The sequence below is a fragment of the Castanea sativa genome, chromosome 12 (assembly GCF_040712315.1).
Source record: "Castanea sativa cultivar Marrone di Chiusa Pesio chromosome 12, ASM4071231v1".
NCBI classification, from domain to species: domain Eukaryota; kingdom Viridiplantae; phylum Streptophyta; class Magnoliopsida; order Fagales; family Fagaceae; genus Castanea; species Castanea sativa.
In genome coordinates this window covers 27,987,638-28,012,710 of record NC_134024.1, presented here as the reverse complement: position 1 = coordinate 28,012,710, position 25,073 = coordinate 27,987,638, and the positions used below count along the sequence as shown (strand labels likewise).

The window sequence follows — 25,073 nt, the reverse complement described above, 5'->3', positions numbered from 1 at the left end:
TAGACACGAAATTGACATACAAATGGACACAGATTTGAGGAGCATTATGCAATATTTTTTTCACATTCAAAATCGAAAGGCACGCCTAAATCTGATTGAGAGAGAAACAATTGAAGTCATCCGAAATTGACTGCGATAATTTTACTGGATTCATCAAATCGCAGTAAAAATTCATTTACCCTAACTATTTACTTGATCTAAAGATCCAACATACTTATTTATTTCTTCTTCCTATTCGATTCTTCAATTCGTAAATTGAGAGAGAGAGAGAGAGAGAGAGACTACCTGAGACTCGTAGCGAGCTTAGCTGTAGATCCCCTTCTCTTCCAACTTTCCAAGTTGAAAGTCCGTTCGTTTCGTCAGTCAGACTAAGTACTAGGGTACTCCCTGACCCGACTCGCCCCAGCCCACAACTTTAATAATAACAAGGCTGTTTCGACATTATAGCAATTTGTTAGGGGCAAATCCGTCTTTTTGTAGAAACAAATTAACTAATATTTCTTACCCGACAAATACTGTTGCAATATTTTTGCGACAAATCTTTTTTGAGATAATAGATAGAATTCGTATTAAATTTTATGTGGCACGTTATTGGTGACAAGTGATAGTACACATTTAAGATTTATAGTAAATGTGGGGAGTAAAAGGACCCAAGCAAGCATTTGGGCCTTTGGGCTCTAGCAAGGAAGGTCGACCTGTTCTTAAATTAAGAACCTGTTATTACTGCAAACCGGCCCATACGCCGAGGGTCTGAGGACACATCCGAGGGTGAATTTCTTCTTGGATAGACCCAGGAGAACTTGGAGATTCACTATAAAAGTCAAGGCAGAATTCCGAAAATACTGCTGGCTAAAAGGGGGAACCCCTGAACCTTTTAGATACACCGGTGTTAGAAAAATATTGTAGGCAAAGGCTGTCACCTCCACATTAAAAGACCCTGCATCTACCTCCCTGGCCGCATTAATGGGGAAGTGACCCCTGAACAGTAGAACCGAAACTTCTAGTTACTATTTAAAATACTAAGAGAAGAAATATCTAGGGAGGAGATTTGAGCAACACGTGAATAAAGCACCAAGGGAATAAGTATTTAAAGAGGGTGAAGGCCCAAGAAAATGGGATCGGTGAGTTACCAAGAAAGAAATTAAGAATTGTAACCTTTAAGAAAGAAAGAGAAATAATACCGAAATTGTCCTCAGCTTATGTCCGAGGAAGCCCTTTTGCAATAATCATTGTCCATTTGCAATCTTTATTGTACCTTAGCCTGTTCAATAAATTCCTCGCATCCTTAAACTAGATTTCATTCCCACACTCTACAAATTTCATTGTTTAAGGCTCATTGGGCCTGAGCCCATAATTGTCTTTGGGTCCGGGTGCAATTGTGCACTTACAATTGGTGCCGTCTGTGGGAAATTTAGTCTGGAAGGAGCTGGGATGCTATGGCAGGCCTAGGCTCACACCATGCAGAGTCTCAAGGATCACAACCTGAGGATCTTTTCGAGCATCTTGAGCGTCGAAGGGATCGAGAGGGAAGCGTTCATACGGAATACCCTAGGGTGAGCCATACTCATGGCGGGGGCAGCACCACCCACGAGGATAGTGCTAAGGCCATGCAGAAGGAGATTGATCATTTGAAAAGGAAACTGCGCCGCGTCAGACGCAAGCATTCACCGTCCTCATCTAATCCTTCTTCAGTGGAGGTCCGGGGAAGTAGTTACAGCTCGAGGTCATGGTCGCCCCCCAACGCAACGTCCTCTTGTGAGGAGGACGACCCGCCAGCTCGCAGGCACAAGAAGCTCCCTTCCAGGGGCTTGGGGAACGATGTTATGAGTCGGGCGTTGCACCAACTCTCCAAATCGCCATTCTCACGGAGGATTAAGAAGGGGAGGCTCCCCAGGAGGTTCACCCAGCCCACTTTTACCATCTACAATGGCCGGACTGATCCAGTGGAGCACGTGAGTCACTTTAACTAGAGGATGGCGGTGCACTCTCATAATGAGACCCTGATGTGTAAAGTTTTCCCCTCTAGCTTGGGACCTGTTGCTATGAGGTGGTTCAACGGCCTTAAATCGGGGTCTGTAGGTTCGTTTGGGGAGCTTACTAGAGCATTTGCATCGCGGTTTATCACATGTAGCAAAGTGCCTCAATCATTGGACTCACTGTTATCCATGGCCATGAGGGAAGGCGAGACGTTGAAAGCATATTCCGACCGGTATTGGGAGATGTTCAATGAGATAGATGGTGATTTTGATGAGGTGGCGCTCAATACCTTTAAGGTAGGTCTTCCTACTGATCACGACTTGAGGAAGTCCTTGACCAAAAAGCCCGTCCGTAGCATACGTCGCCTCATGGATCGCATTGACGAATACAAAAGGGTAGAAAAAGACCAACAACAAGGAAAGGGTAAGGAGAAGGTTATCTTGCAGGAGAGAAGGGATTTCAGGTCGGACAGATACCACAACAGCAAGCCGAGAAGAGATTATACGGGGCAGTCTGGCTCGGCACCCCCTCAGACCGTAAATACTGTGTTCCGAGAACCTGTACACCAGTTACTAGAGAAAGTTCGTAAGGAGTTCTACTTCAAGTGGCCTAGTAAGATGGCGGGGGACCCTGCAAAGAGGAATCAGAACCTCTTTTGTCAGTACCATCAGGACGTGGGCCACACTACCGAGAATTGTCAGACCCTTTGGAACCACTTGGAGCAGCTTGTCAGTGAAGGAAAACTGAAGCAGCACCTTTATCAACCTAACGGGCAAGGCAGTCAGTCTGGCTCAAATAATCAGAAGAACAATCAATCTCGGCCGGCGTTGGGAACCATTAACATTATCTTTACTGCGCCTGGCCAGACCGGTTCATGCCCTACCAGGGTAATGGCAGTTTCACATCCTCAAGTCGAAGAGGCAGGCTGCAGGTCGAAGAGGTTGAAGGTGAATTTGCCCGTCTTGGAATTTTCCGAGGAGGATAAGGTTGGGACCATCCAACCCCATGACGATGCTCTTGTGGTCACTCTTAGGATAGGGAATTATGACGTAAGAAGGGTGATGATTGATCAGGGCAGCGGTGTAGATATCATATACCCTGATTTATTTAAGGGGCTAAGGTTGAAGCTGGAAGATCTTGCTCCTTATGATTCGCTACTTATAAGCTTTGAAGGAAAAGCCGTTGTACCGAAAGGACAAATTCGTTTGCCCGTTCAATCTGGCTTAGAAACGGTCGAGGTGGATTTCATTGTGGTTGACGCGTATTCCCCATATACGGCCATCCTTGCTAGGCCATGGCTGCACGCTTTGAGTGCTGTCTCATCTACCTTGCATGTTAAGGTTAAATTCCCCTCCGGGGAATATGTTGAAGAGATCCTCGGCAGCCAATCGGTGGCCAGGCAATGCATATCGGCCGCAATACTTCATCAGACAGAAGCCGAGTCATCGGCTTTGATCATCAAAGACTCATAGCAATTAACAGCTCCGGATGCACTTGGGGCGGTGACAGGAGAGGATGCTCTTTGTGAGGATTTAGAGAAGTTTTTGATAGCGGATGACCCTGAGAGGTTCTTCCAAGTTGGCATACGCTTGCCACACCAGGAAAAGATGGATTTGTTGGAATTTCTGAAAGACAACATTGATGTTTTTGTGTGGGACCCTTATGAGGCTTCGGGCGTAGACCCGAGCTTCATTTGTCATCGTTTGAATGTCAACCCTACCATGGTTCCGAGGAGGCAGCCACCTCGGCGTTCTTCCAAGGAACATTCCGAGGCTATCAAAGAGGAAGTGCTCAAACTCAAAAGGGCTGGGGCTATTAAAGAAGTTTTCTACCCCGAATGGTTGGCGCATACGGTTGTGGTTAAAAAGAAGAATGGAACATGGAGAGTATGTGTGGACTTCACGGATTTAAACAAGGCCTGCCCGAAGGATCGTTCCCAATGCCGCGTATTGATCAGCTTGTGGACGCCACTGTCGGACATCCTCGTATGAGTTTTTTGGATGCCTTCTAGGGTTACCATCAGATTCCATTGGCATTGGAGGATCAAGAGAAAACTGCTTTGATTACTCCAACAGGAAATTACCACTATAAGGTCATGCCATTTGGATTGAAGAATGCTGGGGCTACCTATCAAAGAATGATGACCAGAATGTTCGAACAGCAACTTGGGAAGACCATTGAAGTATACGTGGATGATATGGTGGTAAAGAGTAAAACAATACCTTCGCACGTTAAAGATTTGGCTGACACCTTCTAGGTGCTTAGGAGGCACAAGTTGCGCCTTAACACCTCAAAGTGCTCTTTTGGTGTGGGTTCTGAAAAGTTCTTGGGTTATATGATTACTAATAGAGGTATAGAGGTAAACCCAGCGCGGGTCAAGGCTATTCAGGACTTACAGCCGCCTCGGAACCCAAAAGAGATCAAGAAATTAACCAGAATGATTGCCGCACTAAGCAGATTTATCTCTCGGTCAGCTGACTGGTGCCGTCCTTTCTTCCAATTGTTGAATAAATGGAAAGGGTTTCAATGGACCGAGGACTGCGTGTTAGCCTTCCAACAGCTTAAGCAATATCTTTCTCGGCCACCCATTTTGTCTCGCCCCGAGGTGGACGAGGTCCTGTTTGCGTATCTGGCAGTGGTCGTCCACGCGGTCAGCCTGGTCCTCATTAGGGATGAAAGTGGGGAGCAGAGACCGGTCTACTACGTCAGTAAGTCCTTGAATGAGGCCGAGGTGCGCTATTTACTTCTGGAGAAAGCACTTCTGGCCATAGTTCATGCTACGCGGAAGCTTCCTCACTATTTCTAGTCCCACATTGTGGTGGTTCTGACCCAATTACCCCTCAAGGCGGTGTTACGCAGTGCCAATTACTCTGGCAAGGTGGCAAAGTGGGGAACCATTTTGAGAGCCTATGACATTAAATACATGCCTCGCACCTCGATGAAGGGCCAGGTCCTTGCTAATTTGGTAGCAGAGTTTACCGAACCATTACCAGAAGAAACTCTGAAGGAAGCACACATGGATGAAAAATCAGTTGCTGTGATCACCGGCGCAACACCCCCGATTTGGAGAGTGTATGTGGACGGGGCAGCTAATCAGAGAGGGTCTGGTGTCGGACTTGTCTAGATATCCCCTGAGGGAATTGTCTTCGAAAAATCTCTGAGACTGGCGTTCTTGGCTACTAATAATGAGGCCGAGTACGAAGCAGTCTTGGTGGGCATAAGCACGGTATATAGGATGGGTGGAAAGGAAGTTCATGTGTTCTTGGATTCTCAGTTAGTGGTCGGCCAGGTCACGGGGACCATGGAGGCTAGGGACCCAAAAATGCAAGAATACTTGGCCCAAGTCAAACGTCAGCAAGCTAAATTTGATTCCTTCGTCTTATCTCACATCTCTAGGAGTGGAAACACCCATGCAGATTCTTTAGCCACGTTAGCAACGTCTTCGGCTCAGGGTTTGCCCAGGATTATCCTCGTAGAGGATTTACTAGAGCCAACTCTTACCGCTGTCAACGCAGCTCGCATCCATTTGATAAGGCCTAGACCTAGTTAGATTGACCCGGTCATATCTTTTCTTAAGAACAACATCCTTCCTAAGGACAAGTCTAAAGCAGATAAGATACGTCGAAAGGCACCACGTTTCTGGTTGTCCTAGGATCAGAAACTGTATAAACGATCCTTCTCAGGACCATACTTGTTATGTGTGTACCCTGAATCAACGTAAGCGCTTCTAAAAGAACTGCATGAAGGGATTTGTGGGAGCCACACTGGGGGAAGGTCCTTAGCCCATAGAGCTCTGACTCAGGGTTATTGGTGGCCCAATATGCAGAGGGAGGCTCAAGACTATGCCAGAAAATGTGATCAATGCCAGAGGTTCGCCCCTAATATTCATCAACTTGGAGGGGTTCTCAATCCTCTCTCCAGTCCTTGGCCTTTCGCACAATGGGGATTGGATATAGTGGGGCCATTTTCGAGGGCTGCAGGAAACAAAAGATGGCTGCTCGTGGGGACAGACTACTTCACTAAATGGGTCAAGGCTGAGCCCTTAGCAAATATCAGAGACGTTGATTCCAAGAAGTTTGTTTGGAAAAATATCGTCACTAGATTCGGAATACCACACACACTTATTTCGGACAATGGCGTTCAATTCGACAGCAAGGCTTTTAGGAAATATTGTGGTGATATGGGCATCATAAATAGATACTCCACCCCAGTTTATCCTCAGGAAAATGGGCAAGCCAAGGCCGTTAACAAGGTCATAGTCAGTGGGCTCAAGAAAAGGTTGGACGATGCGAAAGGTAGATGGGTAGAAGAACTACCACATGTTCTATGGACTTATCGGACTACACCGCGCAGGTCCACTGGAGAAACTCCATTCTCTATAACTTATGGAGCCGAGGCGATGATACCTCTGGAATTTGGTTTCCCCACCCTAAAGACGAGTTCTTTTAGCCTAGAGAATAACGATAGCCTCCTGGAGAAAGGCCTAGATTTAGTTGAGGAACGGCGCGAGGCAGCTATGGTCCAAATGGCTTATTATCAACAGAAACTTAAGCGGGGATATGATGCCCACGTGAAGCTAAGGCCACTCGCACCCGGGGATCTTGTACTAAGAAAAGTTGTGGGCACTGCTAAGAACCCAGCTTGGGGTAAGCTAGGACCAAACTGGGAAGGTCCCTATCGCATTGTTTCAGTAGCAGACATAGGGTCGTATCGGCTAGCTGACCTAGATGAAAGAATTGTACAACGCCCATGGAAATAACCTTCGAAAGTATTATTATTAATAAAAGGTGCTTTTGTTAGTTAGCAGTTTAAAGTTATGAATACATTAGGGGCTTACAGTTACTATTCTTAAGTGTCAAACAGAAACTTGGTTAAGTATGGTCCTCGGACCACAAACCTTGTGGAAATTGATATCTTATCATTTGTTAAACAGAACATTAGTTATGCCGGGTCCTCAGACCTCCTACTTTGGGGAAATTAACATTTGAAGTTACTATTCTTACGTGTCAAATAGAAACTTGGTTAAGTATGGTCCTCGGACCACAAACCTTGTGAAAATTGATATCTTATTATTTGTTAAACAGAACCTTAGTTATGCCGGGTCCTCGGACCTCTTACTTTGGGAAAATTAACATTTGAAGTTATTATTCTTAAGTGTTAAACAGAAACTTGGTTAAGTATGGTCCTTGGACCACAAACCTTGTGGAAATTGATATCTTATCATTTGTCAAACAGAACCTTAGTTATGCCGGGTCCTCGGACCTTCTACTTTGGGGAAATTAACATTTGAAGTTACCATTCTTAAGTGTCAAACAGAAACTTGGTTAAGTATGGTCCTCAGACCACAAACCTTGTGAAAATTGATATCTTATCATTTGTTAAATAGAACCTTAGTTATGTCGGGTCCTCGGACCTCCTACTTTGGGGAAATTAACATTTGAAGTTACTATTCTTACGTGTCAAACAGAAACTTGGTTAAGTATGGTCCTCGGACCACAAACCTTATGGAAATTGAGATCTTATCATTTGTTAAACATAACCTTAGTTATGCCGGGTCCTCGAACCTTCTACTTTGGGGAAATTAACATTTGAAGTTATTATTCTTACGTGTCAAACAGAAACTTGGTTAAGTATGGTCCTCGGACCACAAACCTTGTGAAAATTGATATCTTATCATTTGTTAAACAAAACCTTAGTTATGTCTTATCATTTGTTCCTAAGTATCAAACAGAACCTTAGTCACTGTTCTATTCTTATCACACACTTTGTGGAAATCAATATCTTACTATTCGTTAAATTGGATCTTAAGTTTTATATCCTTAAGTGTTAAACAAAAATTTTGTAAGGAATGGTCCTCGGACCTTACACTCTACTAAAATTGATATCTCAAATTACAAAGTTTAACCATCATGTGGATTTCCTAACTAAGGCGTTGTATAATATCCAAACTAAGTTAGTTTTTTTTTTTTTGTCAGGTTCTTGAATGTTTCACTCTGCAAAGCAAATATGCGCATGGCTGTTTAAAGGTTATAATTATTCAACTGCTGGAGTTAGACTTGTTTGTTCCGTTTTGTCTTTAGCTATGTGTTAGTAAAAACTTTCATGACAAGCATAAAAAGGACAAAGTGAAATAAATACAACTTGGATGGAAATTGAGTAAAACTGTTCTTCATTAATTACAAATGAAATACATCATCATATGAAAAATGGGAAAATACAGAAAAGTCCTATCCTAGGCCCTAAGCTTTGGGAGGGGGTCTTGGAGGGAGGTGCTGCTAGCCTCAGTGCTCTTCAACTCTAACTCAAAGGTAGACAATACTTGTTTCCCTTTGTCTGTTGAAGGAATGAGGGGCTCCACGTTCTGGCTTTGCTCCTTCTCGGTACCTCCACACCCGTCCTTCTCTTTATGGGAACCTTCAGGTTCTGTAGGATCAGGAATAAGTTCTGGCACCACGGGAGGAAGGGCAGGAGAGCCCACAACAGGAGTGTCTTCTATCTCCTGTATGTCAAGGGGAAGCCAAACGTTCTCGGGCTTCCTCAGCTCGGAAGCTTGAGGAACCCCTACTGCGTTTAAGGCCTCCCCCTAGACCTGCTGACAGTATTCTCAGCATAAGGCCGCGAAAGCTTCTGTCAGCTGGTCCTGTGTTGCAGCCACTCCCTCCTGATAGCTGGCCTCCTTCGCAGCCTCCAGTGAGTGCTTGTAGGTGCGAGCTTCCTCCTTCATCCGCGCAAGCTCTTTCTCCAAGTCAGAGCGTGCCCGTTGGGCTTGGGAGAGCTCGTCGTCCTTTTGATGAAGAAGCTTACGTTGCCCCTCCACTTGATTTTTCATTGTTTTCAGACTGGCTTCGGCACCATCCTTCTCTCTCTTCAGATCAGCCAGCTGAGAGGTGAGCTTTCCATTCTCTGCCAAGGCCTGGCATAGGGACTTTTCTGTCTCTTGCCTTATTTCTTGCTCCACTCCAGCTCGCTTCCGAGAATCCTCCACGAACTTCTCGGTAGCAAAAACTTCTTGAATGGCCTGCGATAAATGTCAGGGGGTTAAAATATAGTACAAAATTTATAAATAACCCTAAGAATACAAGTATGAAGTGAAGCTTACCAGAGATAAGTCCCTTTTCAAAGAAAGGAACAACTGAGGCTGGCTCATCTTTTCTAAGGCTTCCATGTCCTTAGGTAGCAGAAGCAGGCGCTCCAACGCATCGGTCAGGTGGAGGGCATGGCCTTGTTGGAATGTCTTGATGTTAGACTGGAGGGGAATTAGCGCTCCATCCAGTCTCAGTTCGGGAGACCACATAGCCGGTGCTCGACGCACCTCGGCCATGTCTCTGATCTCCCCACTTTCAACTGAACGGGCGCGCCCTTTGCCCTTGTCCAGCTTCTGCTGCTGAGCCTGCGGTGGCTGTTGTTTCAGCTTTTTCTGCTTCTCGCCACCAGCCCCCTCGGCCTCCACCTTCCTTTTCTTCTTCGGATCGTCAGCAGGAGGCTTGGGGTCGGCTGGAGGAGGGGGTGGTGGCAAGGCTGGGGGAGCTTGGGATCCCCTTGCTCCCTTCTTAGCAACTCTCTCGCCTCTCATGGTCAGGAGGCCCTTAAGCACGTCCATGTCCTCTTCAATAGAGCTGTCGTCTGGACGTGCTATCACTAGGCCCGCGATCCCAGAGGTCTCGGCGGGCTCTTCTTCCTCGTCGGAAAGGACGACAAATGGGTTTCCACGAGGTCATTGGACGTCCTCGAGTTGAAACTGTTCTATCTCCTCGTCCAACGTGTTCGATGAGGACACTTGCTCCTCTGGGATAGCGGTTGCCTGAGAGTGCGCTGCAAGGGGAATCGCCGCGAGGGGTTGCGTGTATAAAATTGTGTGGGGGTCGTCGGGAATGTCATGGTCGGCTAGGAAATGCGGCCTGGCTACGTTAATTCGCCTACGTCTCCGGTCACCCGCAACGATCGCGTTCTCTATCTCCTGGAAGTTTGTGGATATAGGGTCGTACCCTAATATCAAGTGAGCCGCCCGAAGCTGCAAGTCTTCACTCACAAAAATCTCTGAGCAAAGCACTCGGTTCAAATCTGCAACGTTGCAGTGGCTCAAGCGCGGGAGCACGTGTTGTTTATCTGCAAAGAAAGACACCAAAACAGACAAACATGGTTAGATTTGTAGGACATGTAATAAACTAAAGTTAAACGCTTAGTAAATGTAAATGAACATTTCAAGATGTTTAGATGGAGCTACGGGGTGGGAAGTTAGATCCTAAGGAGCCACACCTGGATCTCCCTACTCGACTGGGCAGTGGGGGCCGTCGTGCCAGTTGCCTGAGGCGATGAGGTAGTCGTCCTTCATGCCTTTATTGGACTTGGGCAGACAGGAAATCAACCTAACTACGCTAGAGCGGGATTTGATGTAATAGCCTACCCTAGTAAGTTTGTGGCATTCGTACATAAAAACGACGTCATGCCAAGTGAGGTTTAATCCCAGTTGCTCATTTAGAGCATCGCCGCTCCCTAAAACTCTAAAGACGTTGGGAGCGCACTGGTCAGGACACAACCGGTGGTTACGGAGGTACTCCCTGGTTACGCTTTTCATTGGGAGGGTCATCCCACCTTCTATGAAGGCAACCATAAGGATGATGACCTCTCCCGTTTTCCTAGACCCGGCCACGGCTTCCGCCGGACAATATCTCAAACCTACGTCGCCGGAGATGTGGTATTTAGCCCTAAAACCTTCCATCCCAGCGGCAGTGTCAACTAAACACTTAAATCTACCCATCAGAAAGGAACGAAAGATTGAGTTTTAAGAAGGAGAATGGTTAAGGTGGGAGCCGAGGACAGGATCCGAGGAGAATGGATTAAAGAAAAAGTAGGAACTTACGAGTTTGAAGTTGTGCAAGTTTCCACGGATTTCTGCAGAGAAAAGGCAACTACTAATGTTTTGATGTGATTAGCCTCTGAAGAAATAAATGAAGGCGCATGTTTCCAAAGCGTTACGACGTGTGGGAAGCGGCCTCGAAATTGCATTCGTCCCGCCCAAATTTTCAAGGGGAAACAAGGGCCGTTAGATGCTCATCTCACCGTTGAACGTGGGGAACAAGGTGTAACTTACGGTCATAAATGCGCGCGTTTTTGAAATTGAAACCGCCAAATGGCATCCTCTGGAACATGAAACGATCTCCACACGCATGGTTATTTACAAAATGTGTAGGGTAAGTTCTCGTTGGATCAAAACCCTATTTTTCTCCTCGGATGCTGAAAAATAGAGTTTCGAGGGGCTATTGTGGGGAGTAAAAGGACCCAAGCAGGCATTTGGGCCTTTGGGCTCTAGCAAGGAAGGCCGACCTGTTCTTAAATTAAGAACTTGTTATTACTGCAAACCGGCCCCATACGCCGAGGGTCCGAGGACACATCCGAGGGTGAATTTCTCCTCGGATAGACCTAGGAGAACTCGGAGATTCACTATAAAAGTCAAGGCAGAATTCCGAAAATACTGTTGGTTAAAAGGGGGAACCCTTAAACCTTTTAGATACACCGGTGTTAGAAAAATATCGTAGGCAAAGGCTGCCACCTCCACATTAAAGACCCTGCACCTACCTCCCTGGCCGCATTAATGGGGAAGTGACCCCTGAACAGTAGAACCGAAACTTCTGGTTATTATTTAAAGTACTAAGAGAAGAAATATCTAGGGAGGAGATTTGAGCAACACGTGGATAAAGCACCAAGGGAAGAAGTATTTAAAGGGGAAGAAGGCCCAAGAAAATGGGATCGGTGAGTTACCAAGAAAGAAATTAAAAATTGTAACCTTTAAGAAAGAAAGAGAAATAATACCGAAATTGTCCTCAGCTTATGTCCGAGGAAGCCCTTTTGCAATAATCATTGTCCATTTGCAATCTTTATTGTACCTTAGCCTGTTCAATAAATTCCTCGCATCCTTAAACTAGATTTCATTCCCACACTCTACAAATTTCATTGTTTAAGGCTCATTGGGCCTGAACCCATAATTGTCTTTGGGTCCGGGTGCAATTGTGCACTTACAGTAAAAATATTGTAAAAGTGTATCATTTATAGATAGAAATTAGACAAAATTGCAATTTGAACCTTATAGTTTGGGATCATTTTGAAATTTTTTTTAACTCCGTCTCTTAAAATTCATACTCTTAAATTTATGTATAGTTTTGAACCCTATTAAAGTCAACAAAGATATTATTTTCACTCAATTGTAATTTACATGAATCATCAATTTGGGATAATTTTAATTTTTCTCCAAGTTTCAAATTTTAGATCATACAATAAAACTATGTTGCTTTGAGTTGAGATCATAGCACACAATTATATTACATACAACTCTTTAGAACTTAAATGGAAATGATATATAATGTTGGAGGCATGAATGTAAATTTCAAAACTCACGTAATCAAATGGAGTTTTTGTAAAAGTAGCTTGAGTTATGTTATTTGAGTGTTTTTTTTATATAGGTGTGAGTGAAAAATTATGTGAAAATATATGTAGGGTCTGTTTGGATAAAATTTATTGCAGAAAACTGAAAACACTGTAACAAAATAATTTTTAAATAGGTAAAAAATACTGTTCATACTAAAAATTACTGTTCATTGGCCTAAAATCATTGTTCATGGACAAGACACGCGTGAAAAAAAAAAAAAAAAAACTCAAACGTGGACATGCAAACGCACAATCTAAACGCCCTCGTAATATTGTTTAAAATGCGTTGAAATGTATTAAAATTATGCTGCGAAACGGGCCAAAATTATCAAGGTCTAAATTGCAATTATTTTTAGGAACTTAAATTGCAATTAGTTAGTGAGAAAAGTTCTCTCTTCAACTCTCTCTCTCTCTCTCTCTCTCTCTCTCTCTCTCTTTGATATTCCGTCTCAAATTGGGGGGCAAAGTGGTTCTTTGACAGATTGTCCAATCTCTCTCTCTCTCTCTCTGGCCGATTTTGGTCGTTGATTCAGTCCTACTCCACACCACATTCCAATCCCGATTTCAAAGCTTATAGCAAACACCAGACGGCGCCGAATTCTTTTCACAAAGGTAAATAACTCTTCTTCTTCTTTTTTCCTTAGAAACTTGGAACCCAATTCTGTTCAAGGTTGCTTCAGTTCAGGTATAGCTGACTCCTGACTTTTTGTTATGATTTTTGCATTGTATTTGTGGGTATGTAATTTAACAATAAAACAACTTTTTAAGATATGAATTGTGTTTTGTCCTCAGAAATATGTTCAATGAGATACTATCTCGTACTGCTTATGCTAAAGGAAATTAGTTAAAAGAAGTGAAATTTACACTTTTCTACTCTATAAAGTATAAATACAGTTTAAGCTAAAACCCTTAAAACTGTAATAATGCCTTGAACATTAGTTTGGGTTAAGAGTTTCATTTTCTCTATAAGCCCTATTCTGAATGATGGATTGCAACTTCAGAACTAGGATGACAAGACACAGTACAGGTACAACACGCTGACGCGAGTAATTTCTGAAAAATTATAACATTGTACGGCACCCCAAATGAAGCGTCCGTGCTTCTATGTGAAATAATGTAATACATAGACACTTGTTATCTTGGGTTACCTATCTATGTAACATAAGCCAATATGGCTATCAAACTTAAAACATATATTCACCTGCCTTGTTTTTCATAAATTATGAAAATATGCAATTTTTTTTTTCCATTTACTGTATGGTAGTGTTTCATATAGGGTGGAATTAAGAAGCATTGTCTAATTGAACATCCATATGAAGCACATCGTGAAGCTTCTGATATTGCTGGTGGCAGTATCTGCCTTTTGGATCGTTCTTCTTGAGACCGTGGTCCCACGTTCTTACACTTGGTTGGTGAGAATTTCATCCTTTATGATCTGTCTAGCAAGTGAAGGCATGTGGTATTTTTCACCTTTGCTTAGTTTTGATTATATGTCTCATCTTGTTACTTTTTCCAGTTGCCGGTATATTTCATTGTGTCACTTGGGTGCTATGGTCTTTTGATGGTTGGGGTTGGTTTGATGCACTTTCCAACATGTCCTCAGGAAGCAGTGTTGCTACAAAAGGTTCTCAATCCTTTTCCCTAGTAAATTATTTGACTTTTTGTTATTAGTAAATTTATGTCAGTCAATTATATTTGTGCAAGAAAGAAACCTCATGTGAAGGTAATGACTGCTTAACGTTAAAAAAACTCGTGGGCAATAGTGCACTTTAATGGTCATCTATATAGTTAGATGATTTCCACCTTTCTTTGGGCATATTATCTGAAATATCTTTGATGAGTTGGATTTCCAAATTCATTAAGACTATCCAGACTGTTGGAAAAAGAAATCTAATGTGCCTTCTCCCAAATGTCTCTGTGGCTGCAATTGTTCAAAAGGTAGGACTACACTGTATGTACTCAACTTTCAGTTTATAAAGTTCCCACCAATGGATATTAAGTTCCTAGAGAGTCTTGTTGTATTTGAATATGCTTTGCTTTGAAAGCCGATGCTGTGATTATCAGACCATAAAATTCAAGGCATACTTTCCAACCATGTTCTTTTCTTTGGACTGTTTAAGCAAATCATGTTCAGCGGTGTGGATACCGATGTGTTAATAGTATTTACTATGATATAATTCCATTATATGTTAAGAAAACCCTTATATTGTTTTCAATGATGGTTTTTTTTATTTAACTTAAATAATTATGGTTATTTTATTATGAAAATTTTAAGCGTTGTTTTTTCTTTGATTGTCTAAGGAAATTTTTATTTGTGTGTATACACTGCATGTGTCAAGAGCTAGCTTAAATAGTGGAACTGTAGAAGATATTCTTTAGAATAATTTTTTTTATAAGTAATATGCATTAAACTCTTAAATGTCTTCCAATTGTTAATTTCTAGTTTTTACTGAGCAAACAATCTGATCTAATTTAACCTACCTATGGAATTTTATCTATAATGTCAAACTCGTCTGTTTGCAGATTCACATGGCACAGAAGTTACAATCCTCATCAACAAAATCATTTTTTCCCATTTAAATATTATTTGGCATTTTTTCTTTTTGTCTTGGCTTATGTTTCCAATTATTCAATATCTATGTTTATTGTAAAAATCCTAAAAGAGCTATTACAAAATTGTGGAAATAATTGAAGGAAATAAAGTTGATATTGGGGGGAAGATGATTCTTCTTTTTGGGGAAAGATAAGCCTTTTTGGAGGGGTAAGGAGGCAATTGCCCCTCCTTACCCATTTTCAAGTGGAAAAAAAGAAGAAGCTCTCTTAGTCAATTTGAACAAGGCTATCAAAGTTGAGTTTCTTATTTCTCCTTGCGGTGAACCAGCTCAATTGCCCTGGTCTTTGTTCTGTTATGTTTCCCTGATACTTAATTGGCTTACTTACTGACTTATAAGTGACTCTAAAGCCTGTTGGATCACTATGTTGTGGAACATAAGTGTGTCAAGCTCTTACATTACTTAAACTGTGGATTTCTAGCATTGTTAGGATTTTTGGTCAGAGGATAAGGCAACAAAGTGATGGTTAGGATTTCTAGTTTGATAACTAATCAAAGTGTTTCCAGAGTGTTTTGAGTTATATCCTAATGTTTGTCCAGATCAAGATTTGAAAAATGTGTTGTTCAGCAATATATCTCTAATGCTATGTGTATTTGGTGATGGATTTAATGTAGTCTTAGTTTCTTGGTCCATAATAATGCTCTTATAATTGTAATATTTGAAAAATAGAATTTGGAACTGACTGGATTCTTATCATTATCCAATATGCACAACTTAGCATTTTCACCCCTGGGCAGAAGCTTTTTTCTTTTGTTCTGTGTTCTCTGTCACTCTACCCTTAATTTTCTCCTATTATATTTGTGCAATATATTAGGTGGAATGGCACTTGTATTGGGTTAAATCTGTTCTAGTGGGCTCAGGTATGCATAACCATCCTAAATTCTTTTTGCATAGGACATCGCAGAGGCCAAAGAATTCTTGAAGCAAAAAGGAGTTGATGTGGACTATGATTGAAGGCTCTCTCTTATGGCGCTTTTGAAGAGCTAGGGTGATTTTAAGACAGTTTCAATTCTATATGATCACAACTTGAGGTACAAATTGGATGATAAGTTGTGGGAGTGTCGAATTCAATGAGGTAGAGTTTGCTTACAGCTCTGTAAAATTTGTTCGATATTTGAAACTATAGATGCAGAATATTTTGGATGAACATGTGTAAAAGTTATTATTACTTGCATATGATGTTCATTAAAGAGAAATTTATGACCAATTTGTTTATCTTTGTTTCGGTAAAGAAGATAATGGTGGACATTATTAGTTGCGACCCACTGATATGGGCATCATCAAAGAATAAGTTGCCCCTGTTCAAAAAGTAGCTGGAATCTAATGAGATGGACTCATGAGACCTTGTAGCATCCACAAATGCTGTGAGAGAAGTCTCATTAGATCGTCTCATAAGATTTTTTTTTCTTCTCGAGGACCTGCTGAAGTAGTATGTGATCTTAATAGATCCAATACACTCAAATTTGTTAATTTCTTTTACGCTTCGTTTGTTTCGATGCAAAATATTTTCACATTTAACCATGTTTGTTTTAAAGTAAAATTTTTTCAGTCAACTAAAACAACTAAGGCAAACAAGTGTAAAATCTTTTACACTTGAAATATTGGTAAAATATTTTACATTTGCACTTTTAGTCCCCCTAATACACACATCTGCCTCTTTCTCCCTCTCATGCTCTCTCAATTTTGCACCCACAAACCCAATCAACCATTAATCCTTCTATCCCACCCACTGCTAGCTCCACCTTCTTTAACACCATTTATTATCGGCTCAACCCTTTGCCTGAGCCACTCATCACTGACTCCATTTGAGTTTTTGTTTTTTGTTTTTTTGTTTTTGTTATTTTTAATTGTCGTCATCAACTCCACCAATTCCTGGCCGCCTACACCATCATTGGCTCATCCATAAGTTCTTAGTTTTGGGGGTTCTTTTTCCCTTTTACTGCTGTGTAGTTTACAGATCTGGGTTTTTGGATGGTTTATGGGTCATAGGTGGTTGGGTTTATGAGTGGTGGTAGATGGTTGGGATGGTTTGTGGGTCATCATGGTGGCTAGGTTAAGGGTTGGGGTGGGTAGTTGAAATGGTTTGTGGGTAGTGGTGGTTGTGTTGTGGTTGTGGTGGTGGATTTGTTGTGGTTGTGGCTGAGTTGTGGTTGTGAATCTGCTGTGGGTTTGAGTGGTTAGTGGATGTAGGTTTAAGTAGTCAATGGAGAGTTGTGGTAGTGGCTATGTTGTGGGTTTGAGTGGTCAGCAGATGTGGGTTTAAGTGGTTAGTAGAGTAATGATGGTTGGGTTTGTGCCAATACGGTGGTGGTTGTTTAGATTTGATTGATTGTGAAATTATGATTTTTTTTTTATTTTTACCATGAAGTAAATACCTGCAAATAATGTCTTGTCATTTTTATGTAGACAACCAAACACGGTAAAATGAAAATATTTTACATCAAAATAAACGGAGTATTAATTCAATTGATTTCATATATTTTCACATAAATCAAATTATGAGAGAGAGAGAGAGAGACTCTGTATTTATAAATTATAATCAAATCACAGAGTTGTAGTTGTCCCCTTAAGATAGATGATAGATCCCCTTCTCTTTTAGCCCTTCCTTAGACTTTTACTACTTGTTACTCTCGAGGTACAATTTGGCCATTTTTGAGTAGATTGTTTTGATATTACACAAAAGATTGGAGGTAAACAATCTTTTGAAACATTAAATAGGGATTGTAGTGCGCAGTGTGTTTTAAACACTACACTTGCAAGAATACATTGAAAATGAAAACTTTTCAAATGTATTTGGATTTTTTTTTTTTTAGAGATAGTAGGCCTGTTTAGTACGTGTGTTTAAACAAAAGTTTTTAATTTTTTTTTTGAAAATACTTGTGGGGTGAAAAAGTGTATGAAAATACATTTAAAAATTGAAAACATGTGTTTAAACTCATGTACCAAACGGAGCCAATGTATTTGAGAATTGCGTGCAATAAACTGTTATGTGTGCTCACTTCAACACACTTTTCAACTTTAAATGACGTGTTTTTTAACAAAATTTTTAATTTTAGAAAATGAGCCTGAGTTATAGAGGTTTAAAGCATATACTGCGTATTCAAGAGTTAAATCATTTTGAATATACACTATTGAAAAAAAAATTTCTCTCCGCTCACCTGTATATATTAAAATACTTGGTATTCTTTAAAAAAAAAAAAAATAATAATAAAATAGGGGGCGTTTAGAATCTACTATATTTAGAGGACACAACCCACTTTTCATTTTTCAAATCAAAATTTTTTTCTCTTTCGTTACAAAAACGTCGCGTTCAAGGAGAAGGAAAACAACGGAACGGAGCGCCATGTAACGAAAAACAAAAACGTTGAAACTGGTTTTTGAATATGAAAAAAAAAGAATAATATTTGGGTGAGGGTGATGGAGTCGCCGGAGTGCCCGGTGTGCCTCCAGAACTACGACGGCGACACCGTAATCCCCCGCGTACTCGCTTGTGGTCACACCGCCTGCGAAGCCTGCCTTCTAAACCTTCCCCAACGGTATTCTCACACCATTCGCTGCCCAGAATGTAACCAACTTGTCAACTACCCTCCCCAAGGCCCCACCGCTCTCCCCAAAAACATCGACCTCCTCCGCCTCACCGGAAATTCCCATAAACCCGATAAAACTCCTCCCAATTACGACCCTTGCCATTCCCAATCCCACCATTTCTTGCCTCAGTTCTGGTCTCACGACTTCTTCTCTCTCTGGAAACGATGGGTTCTACCCAACGATGCTGTTTTGATTGAAGGAGAGGAAGCTGAGATGATTCGTGTCGGCTTGTATGAGAACCAAAGGGTGAGTGTTTTACGCCTTGTTTCTTTACATGATGATGATGATGATGATTCTTCTGTGTTTCGTTATAGCTATGTTGTGAAGGTTATGAATTGTTTGAGTGGGATGAGAGAGGAGGAGAGAGAGGAACTGGGTTTGATTCTGAGAGCTCAGAAGAAGTTTGTGTGTAAAGTTTTTGGCTTGTGGGGTGATTTGGAAGGTGGGTTTTTGAGTTTAGTGTGCGAGAGGCAGAATGGGAGTTTGTTGGAGAAATTTGGTGATTTGGGAGTTAGGTTTTGTGGTGAAGATGAAGAGGGTTTGAGTAAAGATGGGATTTCTGGTTTTGCGATGATCGGTGCGGGAATTTGTGAGGTTGTGATTGCTTTGCATTTTGAAGGATTGATTATTGGGTGTCTGGATCTTTCGTGCTTTAGTTTTGATGATTTTGGTCGTGTTTGTGTTGATTTGAGTGCGGTATTGGTGGCGGGAAGGAAGCTTCGAAAGCATGTTGTGGAAGCTGTTTCTAAGTTTAGAAGAATTGATGACAATGAGATGGGAATGATTTTCAGTGGTTTATTGAAAAATGAGGCTTTTTTGAGCCCTCAGCTTTTGCTTGAGTTGTTGCAGAAAGAGGGGATTGCAGTTGAATGTGGAAGTTCAAGATGTTCGGTTGATTGTAGCTCGGATGTTTGGTCATTAGCTTGTGTGCTAATGAGGCTTCTTATTGGAAAAACATTCACTGAGGAGACTATGGAAATATGTGAAGAAAAAGGTTCTGATTATTCTACTTTGTATACGGGTTGGGTGGAGAAAGTTTGCTCTTTGTTGAAAACTAACTTGGGTTCAGAATATGCTTCATTGAGTGAGATTCTCTGCCAATGTTTGAATTTTGATCAGGGAAGTCGCCCGCTTGCAACTGATGTGTGGAGATGCACAAGGGAGTTGTTAATCAAACCTAAGTTTGATCTCACAGGTGGTTTTGAGCGGGAAATTAAGGAGAATAACACAAATCATTGCTTGATTTTTGGGAAGCTGTGTCAGTTGCCCACCGAAAGTGCAGAAATACAGGAAGAAGATGGTGGAGCAGATTTTGATCAAGTTGATAAGAGGGTTGACAAAAGCTTTGTTGAAGGCCTCTCTGAGGGAGTGATCAAATGTAAAGATCTTCAGGGCCATCTTGATTGTATTACAGAATTAGCAGTTGGAGGTATGATTTCAAATATGGTGTGATGTCAATAATTGTTTACTATACTAAATAATAATCCATGCATGGCCATTTGGTTATTCGGGTGTAAGACTGTCAAAATGCCGAAACTTGAAGATTAAGATGTCTACTAATGAGAATTGTTTAAGCCTTACCATGATCCAGCTCTCTTTGATTGGGAACATGTGAACGGCTTGTAACTTGTAATTTGGCCAATGAGCTATAGCCCAACTGGCACTACCTCCTCCCATCATAATTGCATGGAGGTCAGGTTGTGGGTTCAAGACCCACTGAGTGCATGTAGAATTTATCAATAGTAATAATTTGAAAAACAAACTGAGGCTTGTAAGTTGGAGATTATGCTCTGTTCTTTATTAATTATTATCTTTTCAGAGCTTTGAAACTTCTATGGTATTCACTGTCACATGGCTTCGTATGCAAGCTGTGAGATTGGTTTTTGAGCATAATCAGAATATTCTTCTTTTAACCCATATAAATATTCCTATTAAAGTGCAGAAAGTCTGATTTGCAGTTTGCAAAACTTTTATGCTCCCTAAGATGAATGAACATGATTAAAATAAAATGTTGTTACCCCACAGCCCATGGGGTAACAATCGACTGGGGACCACACATTTGAAATGGAGGTCACTAGTTCAAGTCTTCTCTTGTTCCTCCCCTTATATAAAAAATATAATACATTTTTGGGGAGCTTTGGCTCTTTTAGCCTATGAGTATGTTGCTTACAAATGCTAATTAGCTCTAGCTCAAATGGCACTTCCTCTTCCAATAAGAATGGTTGGAGGGTAATGTCATGAGTTGAAAACCCATTGGCTGTGTGCGTAACTTTTCTTATTAGTAAGATACACTCGGATCCTTTCTTGGGGGATTTCACCTGCAAATGCAGAGCTTATGGTTGATTGATTTTGCTCATCATTGTTTAGTTATTGCAATGGGTTTTGAACCCATGATCTCACCCTCCACCTTAATCTTATAAGGGAAGGAAGTGGCAATTAAACTAGAACTCATTGGCTATTGGGTGTGTGTAACTTACATTTTTTTAAAAAAATTTTAAAGGCATATTGCTTTCAAATGACAACGTTTCTTTTTTCTTGTAGGGGGTTTTCTGTTTAGCTCCTCATTTGATAAAACTGTTCAAGTTTGGTCATTGCAGGTACACAATTTATTGAACTTATATGTTTTACAACTAGTTCAATTAGTAAGGAGTTAAGTGATTTAATGCCTAAAAAATAAGAAGAGGAATATGTTAAGCAATTCAATTTTTCACAAGTCTTTTGCTTCCATCATTGCTGATGATAATTTCAAACTGATGAAGTGCACCAATCTGAGTAGTTTCAACTTACATCTTCTATTGAGCAAATATTTTGAAATGCCTTAGACATGCATGATTTCACATCCCTCTGTGTAGTTGATTCAGTTAGTAGAACTCTATAACATAAAAGTTTTAAGAAAATGATGTATAAAAGTTATGCATGAAGCATGCACACCTTAAATTGTTATGTTTGTATACTTTTATGCTGTGATATATTCATGCACACACAAGTGTATTGATTGGAATATTGCCTCTCCAGAATGTAAGAGGGAGTGTAGCTTTTAGAACCAGCCAATGGCGTTTAGGCCAAATGGCACTTCACTTCCAACCCCTCCCCATAGGTACGGGATGGTGGATGAGAGTATGAGATTGAATCCCCTTGGACGAGTGAGTATTTACCTAGCAAAAAATGTGACTTTTATAACCATTTTTTCCTGGATAGTTTTTTGTAGTACCAGAATGGGCCTGAACCTGGTCAAAAGCCTTAATACATCAGTGTTGATTTCTTTTTTATTTATAATTTGAAAGATTGCTTGAACATTTCAGTGAGATCCTTTTGCAGTGAGTTGCAATTGTTGTCATTAGCTTTTTGGAAACCTTGTATAATAGCAGGATTACATGTAGTAAAGATTGATAAAAATTGCTTGTAGTAATGATAATTTATTCTGTATTGTTCTGCATTCTAAACAATCATCCCTGAAATGTATTAGTAAGCCTTGTTGTTTGTACCTGTTTGCTGTCATCTATAGTATGCATATTGTTCCACTACAGCATTTGTAATTCTGCATTAGCATGATTAGAACACTGAAGATAGATAGAAACTGATTGTATGATGTCATAAAGTTTGCTTGAAGATAATTTGAAGGTCTAGGGATTTACTCTCATTTTATTTATCTATTTTTCTTATTTTTGGGATCGTATGGTTTCTCTGATAATCCTTTCCAATTAGTTTCTTTGGTGCTTATATCATGCAGGACTTCTCTCACGTACACACTTTTAGAGGTCATGAGCATAGAGTCACAGCTCTAGTTTATGTGGACGAAGAACAGTTGTGCATAAGTGGTGATAATAGTGGTGGCATATTTGTTTGGGCCATTAGAGTCCCTTTTGGGCAAGATCCTATAAAGAAATGGTATGAAGAGAAAGATTGGCGCTATAGTGGTATACATGCCCTGACCATTTCTGGAAATGGCTATCTCTATACAGGCAGTGGAGACAAATCAATAAAAGCATGGTCATTGAAGGTAAATGCTATTATTATCACAGTGATGTTATTTTTTCTCACATATTTTCCAATTTTATGGATGATACATAGACTAGATTTTTTTCCCAGGATGGGGCACTTTATTGCACAATGAATGGACATAAATCAGTAGTTTCCACTCTAGCAGTATGTGATGGAGTTCTTTACAGCGGCAGCTGGGATGGAACAATTCGATTATGGAGTCTTAATGATCATAGTGCATTGGCGGTTTTGGGGGAGGACATGCCTGGAAATGTGACATCTGTCTTGTCCCTTACTGCTGATGGGGATATGCTCATTGCATCTTTTGAAAATGGATGTATCAAGGTATTATATTCTTTTACCTTGCTTGAGCTTTGTTCAATTAGACAAGGGACTCTCAAGTTATTATATTCTTTTACCTTGCTTGAGCTTTGACACCACTTAGATATGAAATGATAAGACACTCTCAAGTTAGTGATATTAATAGCCTGCCAAACTTTTTTTTTAAAAAAATGCCGAAAATAATTTTGTCATGTTAGGTGAGCATTTAGCATAATGTGAATGCAAGAGCAGAATTCCTTCCATTTATCAACATCCTGAAATTGCCTTATTAGAAGCTTTCTTCTTTGAACTGCCCAAACAGAAATGAACAGACAGCAACTTCCTAGAACCTAAAATATAAGAAGCATTTTGTTCATTTGGTCATGCTTAACATTCCATGCACGTTTAAGTTTCAAAGCCAATTAGGATTGCCTGTTTGCTATTGTTTTTATGATGAACTTCATTTTAAGTAAGCATATACTTTTCCCACTTCTTTCAGGTCTGGAGGAATGACGTGTTAATGAAATCCATGAAATTGCATCAAGGTGCCATTTTTACCACTGGTATGGAGGGTAAATGGCTATTTACTGGTGGTTGGGACAAAATTCTCAAAGTACAGGTACACATGCAAAATATGGTATTTTTTTGTGTGTGAACAATGAGAATTAGGAAATTTTCTTGTTAGCCCATTTGAAAGCTCATGCTGTATTGCTTAGTGGCTTCTGGAATGTCTTTCAGCTCTGAATCTTATTTAAACTTCAGTGAATGGATGACCCATTGTTCAGTTGATGTTTTTTCCCCTCAATTTGAGTTGTTTTCCACTTTTTATTGACTCATTAACTGAGCTATTGACTTGTAGGAGTTGATAGATGACGAGTTCCAAATAGATGTCACACCAACTGGATCAATCCCTTGTGGTTCTGTCATAACAGCTTTGTTGTGTTGGCAAGGAAAGCTTATAGTTGGCTATGCTGATAGGTCTATCAAGGTATGATTCTCGATATGCTATATAAATTGATGAGAGATTCACATCATAGGCTTCCTTTCAATCTTGGTGTGGGTGATGCTATGACGTTTGTGTGAAAATGAACCCTAATCTTCTGTTGTCATTAAGCACTTTTTGTTATGGTTGACATCACTTCCACTTGAAACTCTTTCCTCGTTTGATAAAGATATATCATATATCTGAAACTGGTTTTATATATCTTCCTATTTATTTTTAATCATTTCATTTGCATGCATGCTTGTTTGCCCTATTTATATTTCTGGCAGCTCAGGATCCCTACACACAAGGTATTGCTTACATAATCAATCTGAACCATCCATTTTATGGGTCCCATCTAGAAGATCTTGAATTGCGGAAGTTGGGTCGCTTTTATGTGTGTATTTTTCCTAGATGACTATATATACTAGGAATGAGTTTTTTAGAAAATGGTTAATATGTTACATTATCTGATCAAGCTCATGACATGACTGACCGGTTGAAGTTTGAACTCAACTATATACACTTTGAAGAAAATGACATACCTTGAGCATGTATTCTTAGTTCATGGCTTCATGGTAGGAAACTGATTCACTCCACATCTAAGTTCTGATAGTTTAAGGGGAAAATAAATTAAAAAGAAAAATGTTTAAAGCTTTTTCATTTCAAGAACTTTTAGTTGATTGGTAAACATTCCAATTGCCATTCGATTGTCTGTTTACTTTTGTTTTTACTAGTATATATTAGATGCTGACTAATAATGACTTGATTGCACCAGGTGTATTATTATGGAAAGTGATCCTTGTGTCACTTGGTGTGCTGCTGTTTCATTTCTTTTTATGTGGATCAAGTGCTTTGGAAGCCACAGGCCTTAACTGCTTGTTGAATTATGCGATGTCAAAGTAATGCTAAATTTGTGAATCCTTTCATATCACTTCAAACTTGGAAGAAGTTGCTGAAAGCTGACCGAGAGAACTGGTGTTTTTTTGGCATAACAGCCTATGTTGAAATGCCACAAGCGAAATACATATTAAAAAAAAAAGCCTCATTTTGCAGATAGGATGTATAACATAAAAATAATTGTTCATACAAGACAAAATTTATGTTGAATATAACAATACGGTGCAAATACTGATGTATGCTTAAAGTCCCAAACTAAATTGCAAATAAGATGATTGTATATCTTTGTA

The 25,073-nt window shown here is 40.4% G+C and overlaps 3 protein-coding genes across 6 annotated transcripts in view; 2 read left to right on the top strand and 1 right to left on the bottom strand.

Moving 5' to 3' along the window:
- The window catches only part of LOC142619717 (uncharacterized), a 21,776-nt gene extending 3,284 nt beyond the window's left edge, over window positions 1-18,492 (bottom strand). The window contains exons 1-2 of one of the 3 annotated variants that reach the window (XM_075792963.1): window positions 18,485-18,492; window positions 286-311 (exon numbers count right to left, since the gene is read on the bottom strand). The gene's annotated coding sequence lies outside the window, so the exon portion shown is untranslated. Of the gene's footprint in view, window positions 1-285; window positions 383-18,484 lie in introns of those variants that run through there. The other 2 variants (XM_075792962.1, XM_075792961.1) reach the window with 2 other exon arrangements.
- Window positions 12,790-16,242, top strand: LOC142619718 (dolichol-phosphate mannose synthase subunit 3-like). Its single transcript, XM_075792964.1, has 4 exons — window positions 12,790-13,011; window positions 13,676-13,811; window positions 13,916-14,023; window positions 15,906-16,242. The coding sequence occupies exons 2-4, from the start codon at window positions 13,713-13,715 to the stop codon at window positions 15,963-15,965; spliced, it is 267 nt and encodes an 88-aa protein (XP_075649079.1). The 5' UTR covers window positions 12,790-13,011; window positions 13,676-13,712; the 3' UTR covers window positions 15,966-16,242.
- LOC142619716 (uncharacterized) lies at window positions 18,257-25,073 on the top strand. 2 transcript variants are annotated; one of them, XM_075792959.1, is made up of 7 exons: window positions 18,261-20,028; window positions 21,141-21,196; window positions 22,330-22,599; window positions 22,689-22,925; window positions 23,401-23,520; window positions 23,761-23,889; window positions 24,662-25,073. In XM_075792959.1, the coding sequence occupies exons 1-7, from the start codon at window positions 18,429-18,431 to the stop codon at window positions 24,680-24,682; spliced, it is 2,433 nt and encodes an 810-aa protein (XP_075649074.1). In that variant the 5' UTR covers window positions 18,261-18,428; the 3' UTR covers window positions 24,683-25,073. The 2 variants fall into 2 exon arrangements, with proteins under 2 accessions (XP_075649075.1, XP_075649074.1); XM_075792960.1 differs by lacking the exons at window positions 23,401-23,520; window positions 23,761-23,889; window positions 24,662-25,073 and having other exon boundaries at window positions 18,257-20,028; window positions 22,676-22,864.

Excerpts from the sequence above, each read along its gene's own strand:
- LOC142619718 (XM_075792964.1), top strand. The coding sequence starts at position 13,713 with ATGAAGCACATCGTGAAGCTTCTGATATTGCTGGTGGCAGTATCTGCC. Across the intron at positions 13,812-13,915 it reads CACGTTCTTACACTTGGTTG|TTGCCGGTATATTTCATTGT; the intron begins GTGAGAATTTCA and ends TACTTTTTCCAG. Across the intron at positions 14,024-15,905 it reads AAGCAGTGTTGCTACAAAAG|GACATCGCAGAGGCCAAAGA; the intron begins GTTCTCAATCCT and ends CTTTTTGCATAG.
- LOC142619716 (XM_075792959.1), top strand. The coding sequence starts at position 18,429 with ATGGAGTCGCCGGAGTGCCCGGTGTGCCTCCAGAACTACGACGGCGAC. Across the intron at positions 20,029-21,140 it reads TACAGAATTAGCAGTTGGAG|GGGGTTTTCTGTTTAGCTCC; the intron begins GTATGATTTCAA and ends TTTTTCTTGTAG. Across the intron at positions 21,197-22,329 it reads TTCAAGTTTGGTCATTGCAG|GACTTCTCTCACGTACACAC; the intron begins GTACACAATTTA and ends TATATCATGCAG.